The sequence below is a fragment of the Chelon labrosus genome (genome assembly GCF_963514085.1).
Source record: "Chelon labrosus genome assembly, chromosome: 5".
Taxonomy (NCBI): Eukaryota; Metazoa; Chordata; class Actinopteri; order Mugiliformes; family Mugilidae; genus Chelon; species Chelon labrosus.
Window position 1 is genome coordinate 663,762 of NC_140341.1, and position 14,706 is coordinate 678,467.

The following is a 14,706-nucleotide window of genomic DNA, read 5'->3' on the forward strand; positions in this document are numbered from 1 at the left end:
ATGTGTGTTCATTGCCTCCTGTAGTGGAATCAGTAGTATTTTGTAGCCAGATTCCTGAGCTTAACCTCTGACCTCTTCATGAACGTCTTCTTGTCCTGCAGAGACCCCAGTGGAGATCATCAGACCTCCTCAGGACGCCTTCGAACCCCCAGGCTCGGACGTCGTGTTTGAGGTGGAGCTCAACAAGGACCGAGTGGAGGTGAAGTGGCTGAGGAACAACATGACGGTCGTCCAGGGCGACAAATACCAGATGATGAGCGAGGGTAAAGTCCACAGGCTGCAGGTCTGTGAGATCAGACCCAGAGACCAGGGAGAGTACAGGATCATGGTCAAGGACAAAGACGCGAAGGCCAAGCTGGAGCTGGCAGGTAAACATCACTCAGAGGTTCATCAACCCACAGTTGAGTCTGTTTCCAAGGATTCTAATGATATTGTTGTGTCTCTGCAGCTGTGCCTCAGATAAAAACCACTGACCAGAGCTACGTCACAGATGCCGGGAAGCCCATCGTCATGGCAGTCCCCTACAGCGCCTACCCACAGGCCGAGGCTGACTGGTTGTACAACAACCTGAGTCTGCCCAAAGACAGCATCCACACCGCCGCCGACCGCACCGAGTACCGGCTGAAAGACCCGAAGAAGGGTGACGAGGGCCGGTACAAGATCATCATCAAGAACAAACACGGAGAAGGAGAAGCCTTCATCAAGCTGGACGTCATCGGTGAGTTCTCTGTTGTCATATAGAAGAAATTAAGAATAAAAAAAGTATTAAAAAGCAGACGATTATTTACTCTTCAGCATGAACTAAAACATTTGTTTTTTTCACAGATGTCCCGGGACCCGTGAAGAACCTCCAGGTGGTTGACACTGCTGATGGCGAGGTCAGCCTGGCGTGGGAGGAGCCTGAAAGTGATGGCGGCAGCAAGGTCATCGCCTACGTGGTTGAGAGGCGTGACGTGAAGCGCAAGACGTGGACGCTGGCCACAGATCACGCCGAGAGCCCTGAATACACCGTGACCGGCCTACAGAAGGACTCCATGTACTTCTTCAGAGTCTGTGCCCGCAACCGGGTTGGCAGTGGTCCCAATGTTGAGACTGACAAACCTGTACAAGCCAAGAACAAGTTTGGTAAGGTTTCCTTATTCCACTTGTTGTTTCAGTAACTCTTAACAATCTCCTCAGATATGATTAATTACAAGAACAGACTCAGAATTATGAATTAGTTCAGTTTTTACCTCATTAGTTTTGTCCCTGAGAAATGAGAAAGTCTATGAGTCACAAAATATCACATTATGCCCTTAACCCTTTCCACAGCCATATGGAGGAAATGTGCACAATGGTAGAAAGTGATGATGTCCAGGCTAAATAAAATGTCCACAGATTGACTTGTGTGTACGTTGCCTCCTGTAGTGGAATCAGTAGGATTTTGTAGCCAGATTCCCTTTCAAGAGGCGAGCTTAACGTCCTGGCAGATCTTGAGATGTACAGTATGTTTATCATTTTTCAGATGTTCCCGAGGCTCCTCTGAATGTGATCGTGGGAAATGTCTCCAAATTCGGCTGCACCGTCTCCTGGGAGCCTCCCGAGTCGGACGGAGGCTCTCCAATCACCTCCTACATCATCGAGCTGCGCGACAGGACGTCCGTGAAGTGGTCTCCCGTCCAGGTGACCAAAGCTGACGAGCTCAGCGCCATCGTCAACGACGTCATAGAGAACAAAGAGTACATCTTCAGAGTCAAAGCCGAGAACAAGGCCGGCGTCGGCAAACCCAGCGCCGCCTCGCAGCCTGTCAAGATCATGGATCCCATCGGTAATTTACAGACACATTTAGTCATGTTAAATCCTTCCCTGAAGAAGAACCTAGTTTGGCAGTCATGTGAACCAGAACATCAGCTAATACTTGTGTTTTTGTGTCTGATTGCTGCAGAGCGCCCCAGCCCTCCGGTGAACCTGATCTGGCAGGACCAGAACAAGAACTCGGTGCAGCTGTCCTGGGAGACTCCTCTGAGGAACGGAGGCAGCATGATCACCGGATACATCATCGAACGCTGCGAGGACGGCACCGACAAGTGGCTCCGCTGCAACGCCCGCCTCTGCCCCGACCTCTTTTACAAGGTGCACAAGTCATTTCTCGTACACAAAGCTTCAGGTCACCTACTGCCACTCTTCACCAGGACCGTTTTATTTTTTCCAATGCTGGTTAAATAATATCAACTCTTTGCTTCAGGTGTCTGGTCTGAAATATGGAACTAAGTACAACTACAGAGTGTTGGCTGAAAACGCTGCTGGAGTGTCTGATCCGTCAAACATCATCGGGCCTCTGCTTGCTGACGACCCACACAGTGAGTCTTGTTTCATTGACTCTGAATCTCAGATGTCTTTCCAAGTGTTGAAGAAAACCTTGAAACTGTGTGATCTTGTGCCTATGCAGCCGGTCCGTCTTTCGACCTGAGCGCTTTCAAAGATGGCCTCGAGGTCATCGTCCCTCAGCCTCTCTCCATCAGAGTCCCCATCACCGGATACCCGACCCCCGTGGCCAGATGGACCTTCGGAGAGAAGGATCTGACCACGGAAGACGAGCGTATCTCCTTGATGACCAAGTCTACGTTCACGGAGCTGATCATCACGCCGAGCGTCCGTCCAGACAAAGGCATCTACACCCTGCACCTGGAGAACGACGTCACATCTGTCTCTGGAGAGATCGAAGTCAACGTCATCGGTACGCAAAAACAAACCAACGGAAAGACCTTTTTACGGTTCAGAACTGCTTTAATGTTTTTGGTTTCATATTGGTATCGTATTTTCTCCAGCGGCGCCCAGCGCTCCGAAGGACTTCAAGGTCTTAGAGGTGACCAGGCAGCATGTACACCTGACTTGGGAGGCTCCAGAACACGACGGAGGAAGTCCTCTGACTGGCTACCAGGTGGAGAAACGCGACATGTCCCGCAAAACCTGGGTCAAGGTATGACGTCAGCATCTGCACTCCACAACCTAAAATAGTTTTTTTTTTTTGTGATTTTATAGTTTCCCTTCATGTATGGTTCTGTGGTTGTTGGCTGGCTTAGGGTCTAGCTTTAACTCAGCTCATTAATAATTTCATTCTCTCACAGGTGACCACAGGTATCCAGGATCTGGAGTTCACCGTCACCGACGTGGTTGAAGGGAAGGAGTATCTGTTCAGAGTCACCGCCTGCAACAAGTGTGGACCAGGAGAGCCGGCGTACATCGATGAGCCCGTCAACGTCTCTTCTCCTGCCAGTGAGTCCGACCAGGGACTAAAACTCTGAGATAGAGAGAGAGACTATTTACAAAGAGTTTGGACATCCAGGTCATTTTTTGTCTTCACCAAACTGAGGAACTTCCTAATCTCTCCGTTTCTCCTCCAGCCATCCCCGACCCTCCAGAGAACCTGAAGTGGAGAGACAAGTCAGCCAGCGGCATCTTCCTAACCTGGGAGCCACCAAAGTACGACGGTGGCAGCAACATCCGAGGCTACAACGTCGACCGCCTCCAGAGAGGAACCGATAAGTGGGAGCCCTGTGGCGACATGGTGCCCGAGCTCAAGTGCCAGGTGACGGGTCTGATCGAGGGCCAGTGGTACTCGTACAGAGTCCGAGCCCTGAACCGACTCGGAGCCAGTCAGCCCTGCAAGGCCACTGATGAGATCCAAGCTGTTGATCCCAAAGGTACCCAAAATGTCTTCTTGTCGGAGACCTGAATTTTTCAGATAGTCCAGATTTGTCTGGAGTTCTATCATTTAGCGTCTGTGTATAAATTTCTGAGTTGAAGTCTGGATTTTTGTGTTTAACCTGCAAAAATAATCACAAAGATACGATGAAAAGTGAGAAGTTCCTGATAACTTTCCCTGAACGTCCGCTAATCGTCCTCTAAACTCTCTATACCCTTTATACTCCTGACTGACCTGTGTTCTTGTTGTCCATGCAGAGGCTCCAGAGATTCAGCTGGACGCCAAGCTGCTGGCCGGCCTCACCGCCAAAGCCGGAAGCAAGATTGAACTCCCTGCTGAGGTGACGGGTAAACCTGAACCCAGAGTGAAGTGGACCAAGGCTGACCTGGTCCTAAAACCAGACGACAGGGTGACCATCGACACCAAGCCAGGACACTCTACTGTCACCATCGCCAAGACAAAGAGAGACGACAGCTCCACCTACATCATAGAGGCCACCAACAGCAGCGGTCGTGCCACTGCCACCGTTGACGTCAACATCCTCGGTAAGACCAGCGACAGAGAAAAATACAGACTCTCTTAGTTTCAGGCTGATTAACTTTCAATTATATCCTTCTGAAAACAGATAAGCCCGGTCCTCCAGCTGCCTTCGACATCTCTGAGATCACCAACGAGTCCTGCTTCCTGGCCTGGAACCCTCCCAGGGACGATGGTGGCTCCAGAGTCACCAACTACATTGTGGAACGGCGAGCAGCCGAGAGCGAGATCTGGCACCGTCTGTCCTCCACTGTCAAACAGACCACGTACAAAGCCGTGGACCTGGTCAAGTTCAAGGAATACGTCTTCAGAGTCTTCGCTGAGAACCAGTTTGGTGTCGGCCCACCAGCTGAACACCCACCCATCATCGCCAGATATCCCTTTGGTAGGCCACCTAAAAACTGAGGTTTTCACTTCTTATCCCCTAACTAACTCATTCATTGGAATGTAGCATTACCCACAATCCACTCTGCCATGGTGATTGTGATTTGAAACTAAAGAAGCTTCTCTTTCATTGATACAAATGATCACATGTAGATGTAGCCAGATTCCCTTTCAAGAGGTAAAAACCTTTGGGTTCTTTGGTTCTCCACATGTCCAGATGGAGAGTGGGTCTGGTTCTATTGTTACTAGAACCTTTGTGGTATTTCTCTAAACTCTTGGTCCAGTTCTAGTCAAGGGGTTGCTGAATGAGTTCAGACTGATATCATTGCTATCAGGGTGTTTTCTACTCTCTGACCTAGAAGACATTTTAGTTTATCACTAATTAATCAGACACAATGTTACTGACACTGAAGTCTGACCTATCCATAGAGACCAGGGTCCACAGAGACCAGGGTCAGGAACATGGACCTGATGATTTTGGAGATAGTCCTGATTTATTTGGTCTTTTTATAAAAAATGCATCATCATAACATTTTGGGGTTTAACCTGCTGTTTCTTGTTCTCAGACACTCCTGGAGCTCCTTATAAGTTGGAGCCTTCAGACATCGCCAAAGACTCGTTGACTCTGACCTGGTACGAGCCTGACGAGGACGGAGGAAGCCCCATCACAGGGTACTGGGTGGAGAGATATGAACCCGACCACGATAAGTGGATAAGATGCAACAAGCTGCCCATCAAAGACACCAACTACAGGTGAGTCCAGCCGCTCTGCCGTCTGAACCGAGTCTGGCTCTGAGCTTGTTAAGTAGATTTCAGCGTGTTGATGTTTTCTCTGCAGAGTCAAAGGTCTTCCCACCAGGAAGAAGTACAAGTTCAGAGTCCTCGCTGAGAATCTGGCTGGACCTGGAAAACCCAGCAAAGAGACGGATCAGATTCTTGTCAAAGATCCTATTGGTACAAAATGTTCAACCGCTTCCTTGAGCTCAGCGTCTGACATCCTGTCTGTGTGTTTAAGACATGGCTGCTGTTCCTCTTCCAGATCCTCCATGGCCTCCCGGTAAACCCACGGTGAAGGACGTAGCTAAGACTTCCTGCTTCCTGATGTGGACCAAACCTGAGCACGACGGCGGAGCAAAGATTGACGGCTACGTCATTGAGATGCTGAAGAGCGGCACCACTGACTGGATCCGTGTAGCGGAGAACATCAGCATCCTGGAGCATTTCCTGAAGGGCCTGATGGAGAAGCAGGAGTACTCGTTCAGGATCCGAGCCGTTAACGTGGCCGGAGAGAGCGAGCCCAGCGAGCCCAGCGACCCAGTGCTCTGCAAAGAGAGACTCAGTAAGGAACATCGACAGACACAACGCACTAAAGAAAATAATCACTTCAGAACCAACAAGTCAAACAAATACTCAAAAAGCCTTACTGGCTTTGATTGGCTGATCAGCTGAGAGAACAGAACTTGGACTAGAAAGAATAAAGACCAAGTGATTCAGGAGAGACCAGCTCTGTATGATACAAGCTCTTCTTGTTTTGATTTGTGAGTGGTGAACACAGTCCGTGGTCGGCCTTTGTTGTTCATTGACGTCTTTTTGGTGCGTCTGTTACTTTACAGAGACTGGTACCTTTACAGACAAATATATACAAACATATTTTGAAAAGAAGTTTTTTTATTACTGATACATTTAGTGTCATAATAGTAATTTTCGGTCTCTAAAACCGACCCTTTATGTTGTCGGACTGTAAACAGACAGCTAGCTGGTCATAAACTGTTGTGTTGTTGGGATTTTTGAAACATTGGGAACATTTCACACTACACATGAAACTCTTTTGCTGAATCTAGAGATCAAACATATCAGTAAACAAACCTTTATCTCTTCAGATCCTCCTTCGGCTCCTCGCTGGTTGGAGGTTGTTGGCATCAGCAGGAACAGCGCTGATCTGAAGTGGACAGTTCCTGAGCGCGATGGCGGCTCTCCCATCACCAACTACGTGGTGGAGAAGCGTGATGTCCGTCGTAAAGGCTGGCAGGCCGTGGACACGACCATCAAGGAGCTGAAGTACACCGTGACACCGCTCAACGAAGGGTCGCTCTATGTGTTCCGCATCGCTGCAGAGAACGCCGTGGGAGTCGGAGCGTTCTGCGAACTGGAAGACTCTGTGCTGGCCAAAGACACTTTCAGTAAGCTGGAGGGGAATCAGTCATCTGACGATGGATGGTTTATCCACCGATCTGTCGGGTTAATGAGATGTTTTTGTTGTTGCAGCTACTCCTGGGCCGCCGTACGCACTTACTGTCAACGCCGTGAGCAAAAGATACGTCGACCTGCAGTGGGAGGCACCGAAAAACGATGGCGGGAGACCCATCCTTAGGTTGGTTCTTTAGCAGCACACAGCAGCACACAGTATTTTCCTCGTTGTGATGTGTGGTGAGACACAGGAGGAAGCTGGAAACAAAATAACTTTAATGAAACTTACAAAATGTGGAACAAAAAGCGCTGCAGCTGTGAGGCAGGGTCATCTAAAAAAGAAAGACTAAAACTAAGGAAACAAGGAACCGCGGGCAGTAGAGCGGAAACATGAGAGACACGAAGGTACATCAACAAGGAGGAAACTGAACAGAGGAAACTGAACAGAGGACTTGACAAAGGACAAACGCAAAAACAATACCATTTATAAACCCACATAGCCTGAGGGGTAAACAAGACACTGGTGAAACTAATGCGGGAGAAAAAACCATTTCCACCAGTGAGAAGAAAAACACAGACAGGAAGTGAACTCCTCTCCGGTCCCTGGTTACCAGTTAAATAGTATCTGTTTGTTTTCTGCGAGAGTTTAAAGGTCGGTTTACCTCCTGCAGGTATTCCCTTGAGAAGAAGGAGAAGCTTGGAACTCGCTGGGTGAAATGTGGAAAGACTTCAGGTCCAGACTGTAAGTACAGAGTAACGGATGTGATCGAGGGAACGGAGGTCCAGTTCCAGGTTTGCGCCGAGAACGAAGCCGGCGTCGGACACCCAAGCGAACCCACTGAGATCCTCACCATTGAAGATCCAACAGGTTGGTCCAGTAATGAGTAGTTTAAAAACATAATAAAGATTTTTGGAAGTGTTCAGAATCTAATGTCGTGCCCCCTCCAGGGGCCCCATCACCGCCCATTGAGCTGCATGTGACCGGAGCCAGCCGGGACTTCTTGGCGATCGCCTGGAAGCCTCCACTGAGGGACGGAGGCAGCCCCATCAGCGGCTACCACATCGAGATGTGCGAGGCCGGAACAGAGAAGTGGATGAGGGTCAACTCCCGTCCAGTGAAGGAGCTGAAGTACCGAGTGGAAGAAGGCGTGGTCCCTGAGAAGGAGTATATCCTGAGAGTGAGGGCCATCAACTCCGTCGGAGTCAGCGAACCCTCCGACATCTCCGAGAACGTCTTTGCCAAAGAGTCTGATTGTAAGAAACTTCATGAGTCACATGATCTGTGCACAGCTGCTTAAATCATCAGTGGCTCTAACTTGTGACCATCTGTGCTTCCAGGTAACCCGATGCTGGACTTCCAGACCCTGGACCTGGTTGTTGTGGAAACAGAGAAGCTGCACATCCCAGTCCCCTTCAGAGCTGTCCCCTCGCCTAAAATCACCTGGCACAAAGACGGCAAGGAGCTGAAAGCCGATGAACGTCTTGCCTTCAGGTCAGTGTTCCTCTCACCCAGAACCTCATTCAGGAGAAGTTCTCTAGAAACTGAAGATTGTACACAAACTAAGAATGAAGCAACCAATCAGTGGATCAGGTCAAATCCAATCTTGTTTTGATAGTTTCTAACTAGGACATGCCTGATGTTTTCTTAGATCGTGTAGCTAATTGTTTCATTTATTGTCCAGTTTCAGAGATTTAGTTCAGATTAATCTATAAATCATCTATAAATGTATCTGTGATTGTTGTGTTCAACAGGAAGGAGTACACTTCCTGTCACCTGGAGGTTGACAGCAGCCTGCACGCTGATGCTGGAGTCTACAAAGTGACTCTGGAGAACAAACTTGGAAGCGCCAGCGCCACCATCAATGTCAAAGTCATCGGTAATCCGTCACACAGCTGGTGACCTCTTAAACTCTAAGCAGCGAATTATTTCTAACATCATTTCTCTGTCCTCAGGTCTTCCCGGTCCCTGCAAGGAGATTGTGGCCTCTGAGATCACAAAGAGCTCCTGCAAAGTTTCCTGGGATCCTCCAGACTACGACGGTGGCAGCCCGATCCTTCATTACGTCCTGCAGGTCTGAGTTGGCACTGTGTTTTTATTCCTGTTCACGTCAGAGCCTGGAAAACCCTGAATGTTTGAAGCTGATGTTTCTACCGTTCTTTGTGTTTGTGCAGCGCCGTGAGGCTGGCAGGAGAACGTACGTCAACATGATGTCCGGCGAGAACAAGGTGAGCTGGAACGTCAAAGACCTCATCCCCAACGGAGAGTACTACTTCAGAGTCCAGGCCGTCAACAAGATTGGAGGAGGAGAGTTCATCGAGCTCCGCAACCCAGTTATTGCCCAGGACCAGAAACGTAAGAAAAGAAAATTCTGGTCGGATACATGAAAACTCACTTTGATACTAAAAGCTTTTTATGTCCAAGAGGAATCTAAGTCAAATCTGTTTCTTGTCCCAGATGCTCCCGACCCTCCGGTGGACGTGGAGACTCACAACCCCACGTCCAGCACAGTCACGCTGACCTGGAAGCCTCCCATGTACGACGGCGGCGCCAAGATCATGGGCTACGTCCTGGAGAGGCAGCAGAAGGGCGAGGACAAGTGGGAGAGGTGCAACGACTTCCTGGTGCCCGTCCTGTCCTACACCGTCAGAGGCCTGACCGAGGGCAAGAGCTACTCCTTCAGAGTCAGAGCTGAAAACGCTGCCGGAGTCAGCGAGCCGTCACGCAACACTCTGTTCGTCAAGGCCTCCGATGCCGTCGGTAAGGATGGCGGCAACTTTTGAAAATCATAAAACAGCTTTATAGTCTCAGAACAAGACAAACTCAACTTACGAGAAATTAGCATGTTTTGGGAAGAACCATCTACAGGGAGAACATGTATGGATGGAGTACGTGACTCTTCTTGTGAATGAATAGGCTTCTGTTTACTTTGCTTCATTTCTCTGTCAGATCCTCCAAAGGTTTTCCTGAGCGGCAGCCTTCAGTCCGGCCTCAGCGTGAAGCGAGGCTACGAGATCTGCTTGGACGCCAACATCTCTGGTTCGCCGTACCCCCAGATCACTTGGTACTGGAACAACCAGGTGATACGACCTGAGCCCCTCCGCAAGAGGCCTGAAAAACCCCTGAAGAAGAAGGTGGAGAAGAAGGAGGAGGAGAAGAAAGAGGAAGAGAAGAAGGAGGGAGAGGTGAAGGAAGGAGAGGAGAAGAAGGAGGGAGAGGAAGAGAAGAAGGTGGAGGTAGAAGCAGAAAAGAAAGAAGAGAAGAAGGAGGGAGAGGAGGAAAAGAAGGAGGAGGAGGCTGCCGAGCCGGAGGTGGAGGAGTCCGACTACCCGACCATCAACGAGCGTCTGGCCATCGATAACAGCCGCAGGGGCGTATCTTCCGTCGTCATCAAGGACTCTGTCCGGCCCGATCATGGCGTCTACATGATCAAGGTGGAGAACGACCACGGCATCGCCTCGGCAACCTGCGAGGTCAACATTCTCGGTGAGTCCTGCGTTTACCTAAAGGTCTATAAGATGAAAACGAGGCCAGAGCAGTTTCTTCTGAAACAGTCGGGCTCAGACTTGAAGAACAGTTTATTGGGCATTGCCTCCTCGTTCTCCCTATATCCCCCAGAGAGTCCTTCCACTGGGCTCGGCTTTCTCATTAACTCCCCCCTTTTTTTGGTCAAAATCTATTGTTGTCAGGCACTAGCAGCCGTCTTCCTGACAGTAGATTCATTTACACAACACAGGTCAGTAAACATTTAGAAACTAAAACATGGTCATTCCGTCTGTCTGTAGATACTCCCGGTCCTGCAGTGAACTTCACATTTGAGGAGGTGAGGAAGAACTCTGTGATCTGCAAGTGGGATCCCCCTCTGGACGACGGTGGCAGCGAGATCCTCAACTACACCCTGGAGAAGAAGGACAACTCGAAGCTGGAGATCGGCTGGAGCTGCGTTACCTCCACTCTGAGAGGATGCCGCTACCTGGTGCCCAAGCTCATCGAGAAGAAGGAGTATCTCTTCAGGGTCGTGGCTGAGAACAAGTACGGAGCTGGACCGCCCTGCATCTCCAAGCCACTGATCGCCAAAAATCCTTTCGGTACGGCCTCTCTTTTTTTTTTTTTTTAACAGTCATTGTTTTTCTTGTTTTTTTTCTAAAACTACTTTAATAGGACGTAACCGAATTATGTTGACAAGTTAATATTGTTAGTAGACATTGTAAATAAAGAGGTTGACTAACTTTAAACTCTTTTGAGAATTCTTGGACAGAATTTCAGTTTGAAGTATCGCTCATCTCAGTGAGTAAAATGTCAAATAATAAGACCCCATGAACTTGTCTCACTTAGTGCTTTCCCATCCTTTTGCTTCCAGAACCTCCTGAGGCTCCTGATAAGCCAGAGATTGATGATATTACAGCCAACAGCATGCTGGTCACATGGAACGAACCAAATGACAACGGCAGCCCCATCGTTGGATACTGGGTGGAGCGCCGTGAGATCAACAGCTCACACTGGGCACGTGTCAACAGGTGAGAAAACTCAAACACAAAACCAGTTTATTTCTTTCTGTGTGGTTTATTAAAATCACAATATTAATATTACTTCCTGTCCTGGTCTTTAGGAGCATCGTCCCAGACACCGAGCTAAACATTGAAGGTCTGATCGAGGGCTTGACGTATATCTTTAGGGTGGCGGCCGAAAACCAGGCCGGCCCTGGAAAGTTCAGCCCCCCCTCAGAACCCAAGACGGCCCAAGCTCCAATCTGTATGTAAACTGTTTGTTGATCCTTGAGTCACAATGTGCAGATGCTTCAAAAATCAAACCATCTGTATTTATTTGTGCCCCTATAGTACCTCCCGGACCCCCAGTTGCCCGAGTGCTGGCAACCACTGACCACTCCATTGAAGTGGAGTGGGACCCGCCTGCCGACAACGGTGGAGGCGAGATCCTGGGATACCATGTTGATAAGGTCAGACTGTGAGGTCGCCTCATAGCTGCAAATTCACGACTGTCGTCTGATCAACTTTGTCCAAGTTTTTGTTTCTCGTGTGGTGTTTTCAGGCCATGGCTGGTACCAAGGACTGGTCCAGGTCTACAGAACGTCCCTGGAAGTCCCGAGTCTTCACTGTCTATGGAGTCCGTGAGGGAGCAAAATACCTGGTCAGAGTCATTGCGTGCAACGCCGCAGGAGAGGGAACACCCGGATTCACAGAGTCTGTATTCGTCAGGAATCCTGCAGGTCAGCTAGAAGAAGCGAGAAAATAAAAGTGGTATTTATTCAAATCAAATATTGATGGTTGTGTTGATGCACCGTGCTCTTCTTTCCTTGGTTGCTGGTTAATCTCTGCAGAGATACCAGTGATTGAACTGGACCTGTCTGTCAAGAATGGCGTGGTCATCAGAGCTGGAGAAACGCTCTGCCTCCCTGCTACAGTCACCGGTAAACCCTACCCATCCATCACCTGGACCAAGGACGACGGCAAACCCGACAAAGATCGTGTAGAGATCCTCACCGAGGGCAACGACAGCATCGTATCAATCAAGAACGTCCAGAGAAAAGACTGCGGCAAATACCAGATCTCTGCCTGCAACCCCAGCGGCACCAGGTCTGCATCGACCAGAGTGGAGGTCATGGGTGAGTTGTTTCAATCCAAAGTCCAAGAAATGTGATCAGAACAGATTATATCTATGCTGATGGAAAAGAGTTATATATTGTTTTCATCTTCAGATGTACCCGGACCCATCACTGACCTGAAGCCAGTTGTCGTCACTCGTAAGATGATCTTCCTGAACTGGGATGACCCCGAGGACGACGGAGGCAGCGACCTGACCGGCTTCATCGTCGAGCGAAGAGATGCCAAGATGCACACATGGAGGCAGCCCATCGAAACTGCCTCGTCCAAGTGCGAGTGCGTCGGCATCATGGAAGGACAGGAGTACATGTTCCGTGTGATTGCCAAGAACAAGTACGGCATGGGCCCACCTGTGGAGCTGGGACCCATCAAGGCTGTGGACCCTCAGGGTGAGTGCTTAGCAGTAGCGTGATAAAAGTCTTGGTTAAAAAGCGGATCTGTGTCTAATGATCATTCTTACTTCTGTGGTTGTGCAGGCCCCCCATCATACCCAGAGAAGTTCCACTACACAGAGCGCACCAAGAACTCCATCACACTGGCCTGGAGGCCTCCTCGCAACGATGGCGGCAGCCCTGTCATCGGCTACTTTGTTGAGAAGAAGAGGCAGGACCAGCAGGCTTTCGAGCCCTGCAACACCGAGATCTGCCCCAACATGACGCTGACGGTGGAGGGCCTGGACGAGGCCTGGATGTATGAGTTCAGAATCAAGTGTGCCAACCTCATTGGAGAGAGTGAGCCGTCCATCCCATTGACTGTGGTCATCCAGGACGATGAAGGTAAGGCCTTTAAACCTTTACTTGCACGTTCAAGGAAAAGACCAGTGATGAGTCTTCACGTGCTGATCCATTGTTTTTGTACCTTGTTCTTCTCAGTGGGTCCTGAGGTCCACATGCTGAAACACTTCAAGGGCGACCTCATCACTGTGAAGAAGGGCGAGCCTATTGAGATTCCCGCTGACATCATCGGACTCCCCATCCCCAAGGTGGAGTGGACCAAGGACGATGTGGTGATCGAGGCGTCCACCGAGACTCTACTGATGGAGACGGAGGTGACCGGAAGAATGAACTGTAAGACGATGCTGTCCATCCCAGCAGCCAACCGGAGGGACCGTGGCAGCTACACCGTGTCTGCCTCCAACAACATGGGCTCAGCCAAGCACACCGTCACTGTTATGGTGCTGGGTGAGTGGAAACACATCCCACAACTGATTCAGTGAAGTCAAATGTTCAAACTGTTTCAGACTGACTGAACCCATGCTCCTCTCCTCAGACCGCCCACTTCCACCCAGGAACTTAACAGTATCCAACATCAGGGCAGAGTCCTGCTACCTCCAGTGGGACGCGCCACTGGATGATGGCGGCAGCGAGCTCACCAACTACATCGTTGAGAAGAAGGAAGTGGTGACAGAAGAGCCTGAGCTGGAGGAGGGAGAGGAAGCTCCACCTGAACCACAGTGGGAGGAAGTTACCAACAGCATCATTGAGAAGAAATACGGGGTAAGTTCATGTGACAACAGCATCGACGACACCGTTAAAAATAATTAACCTATTAGCATTAACCCCGACTTCCTCTCCTGCAGGTGTGGAACCTGGAGACCAACAAGACCTATCACTTCCGGGTCAGAGCCGAGAACCGCTACGGTAAATCTGACCCATGCATAACAGAGAATGTCCAGATCACGGACCCCTTCGGCCTTCCTGGCCCGCCAGAGAAACCGACCATTGCAGAGTACTCCAAGACTTCCATGACCCTGACCTGGGAGCCTCCCAGAGACAACGGCGGCTCCATGATTATTGGCTACTGGCTGGAAAAGAGGGAGAAAGGTTCCGGCTACTGGGCTAAAGTCAACAAGATGCCAGTCACCAAGAGGGGCGTGAAGGGCTGGGAGTACCAGGTGAGCTTCTGCGCTACCGTGAAATACATTTATCACATTTTCATCTACTCCTTAAGGAACCCTTTTATCCAGCAAATATATAATCTGCATTTGAATTCTGTCTTCTAGACTCTCAGTAAACCTAAAAAATCAGAATCAGAGGTCTGCTTTAATCCTTAAGGGAGTTCTGTATTTCTTTGATAGTTCCATCACAACCTTTTAAAACCCTCAGTTACAGGCCTTTAGTAGTCTACAAAGACCTTCAGGTTGGTTTCTTGCAGACTTTTGGGAAAGTCCATCACAGACCTTGCTACTTTGCTACCTACCTCACTAATGTATATCAGAGACCTTGAAGAAGTCTGTTCACACATCTTTTTATGAGACAGTGAGCCCCAGAACTAAATATTTAATTCCTTCCTCT

At 49.4% G+C, this 14,706-nt stretch overlaps 1 protein-coding gene across 1 annotated transcript in view; it reads left to right on the plus strand.

The window, feature by feature from the left end:
* ttn.2 (titin, tandem duplicate 2) overlaps positions 1–14,706 on the plus strand; it is a gene marked incomplete at its 5' end in the record, with an annotated part of 181,936 nt that overhangs the window by 99,107 nt on the left and 68,123 nt on the right. The window contains 36 exons of the mRNA XM_084545176.1: positions 102–368; positions 449–718; positions 826–1,125; positions 1,505–1,807; positions 1,925–2,112; positions 2,225–2,339; positions 2,429–2,716; positions 2,808–2,959; positions 3,108–3,255; positions 3,384–3,683; positions 3,943–4,230; positions 4,311–4,607; positions 5,173–5,359; positions 5,445–5,560; positions 5,646–5,945; positions 6,487–6,786; positions 6,872–6,977; positions 7,465–7,661; positions 7,742–8,047; positions 8,132–8,285; positions 8,546–8,670; positions 8,747–8,865; positions 8,966–9,146; positions 9,249–9,551; positions 9,741–10,277; positions 10,577–10,879; positions 11,152–11,308; positions 11,401–11,543; positions 11,630–11,748; positions 11,841–12,018; positions 12,130–12,414; positions 12,508–12,801; positions 12,889–13,188; positions 13,285–13,593; positions 13,682–13,908; positions 13,992–14,306. Coding sequence (XP_084401302.1) covers positions 102–368; positions 449–718; positions 826–1,125; positions 1,505–1,807; positions 1,925–2,112; positions 2,225–2,339; positions 2,429–2,716; positions 2,808–2,959; positions 3,108–3,255; positions 3,384–3,683; positions 3,943–4,230; positions 4,311–4,607; positions 5,173–5,359; positions 5,445–5,560; positions 5,646–5,945; positions 6,487–6,786; positions 6,872–6,977; positions 7,465–7,661; positions 7,742–8,047; positions 8,132–8,285; positions 8,546–8,670; positions 8,747–8,865; positions 8,966–9,146; positions 9,249–9,551; positions 9,741–10,277; positions 10,577–10,879; positions 11,152–11,308; positions 11,401–11,543; positions 11,630–11,748; positions 11,841–12,018; positions 12,130–12,414; positions 12,508–12,801; positions 12,889–13,188; positions 13,285–13,593; positions 13,682–13,908; positions 13,992–14,306 — 8,477 coding nt within the window. The remainder of the gene's footprint in view (positions 1–101; positions 369–448; positions 719–825; positions 1,126–1,504; positions 1,808–1,924; positions 2,113–2,224; positions 2,340–2,428; positions 2,717–2,807; positions 2,960–3,107; positions 3,256–3,383; positions 3,684–3,942; positions 4,231–4,310; positions 4,608–5,172; positions 5,360–5,444; positions 5,561–5,645; positions 5,946–6,486; positions 6,787–6,871; positions 6,978–7,464; positions 7,662–7,741; positions 8,048–8,131; positions 8,286–8,545; positions 8,671–8,746; positions 8,866–8,965; positions 9,147–9,248; positions 9,552–9,740; positions 10,278–10,576; positions 10,880–11,151; positions 11,309–11,400; positions 11,544–11,629; positions 11,749–11,840; positions 12,019–12,129; positions 12,415–12,507; positions 12,802–12,888; positions 13,189–13,284; positions 13,594–13,681; positions 13,909–13,991; positions 14,307–14,706) is intronic.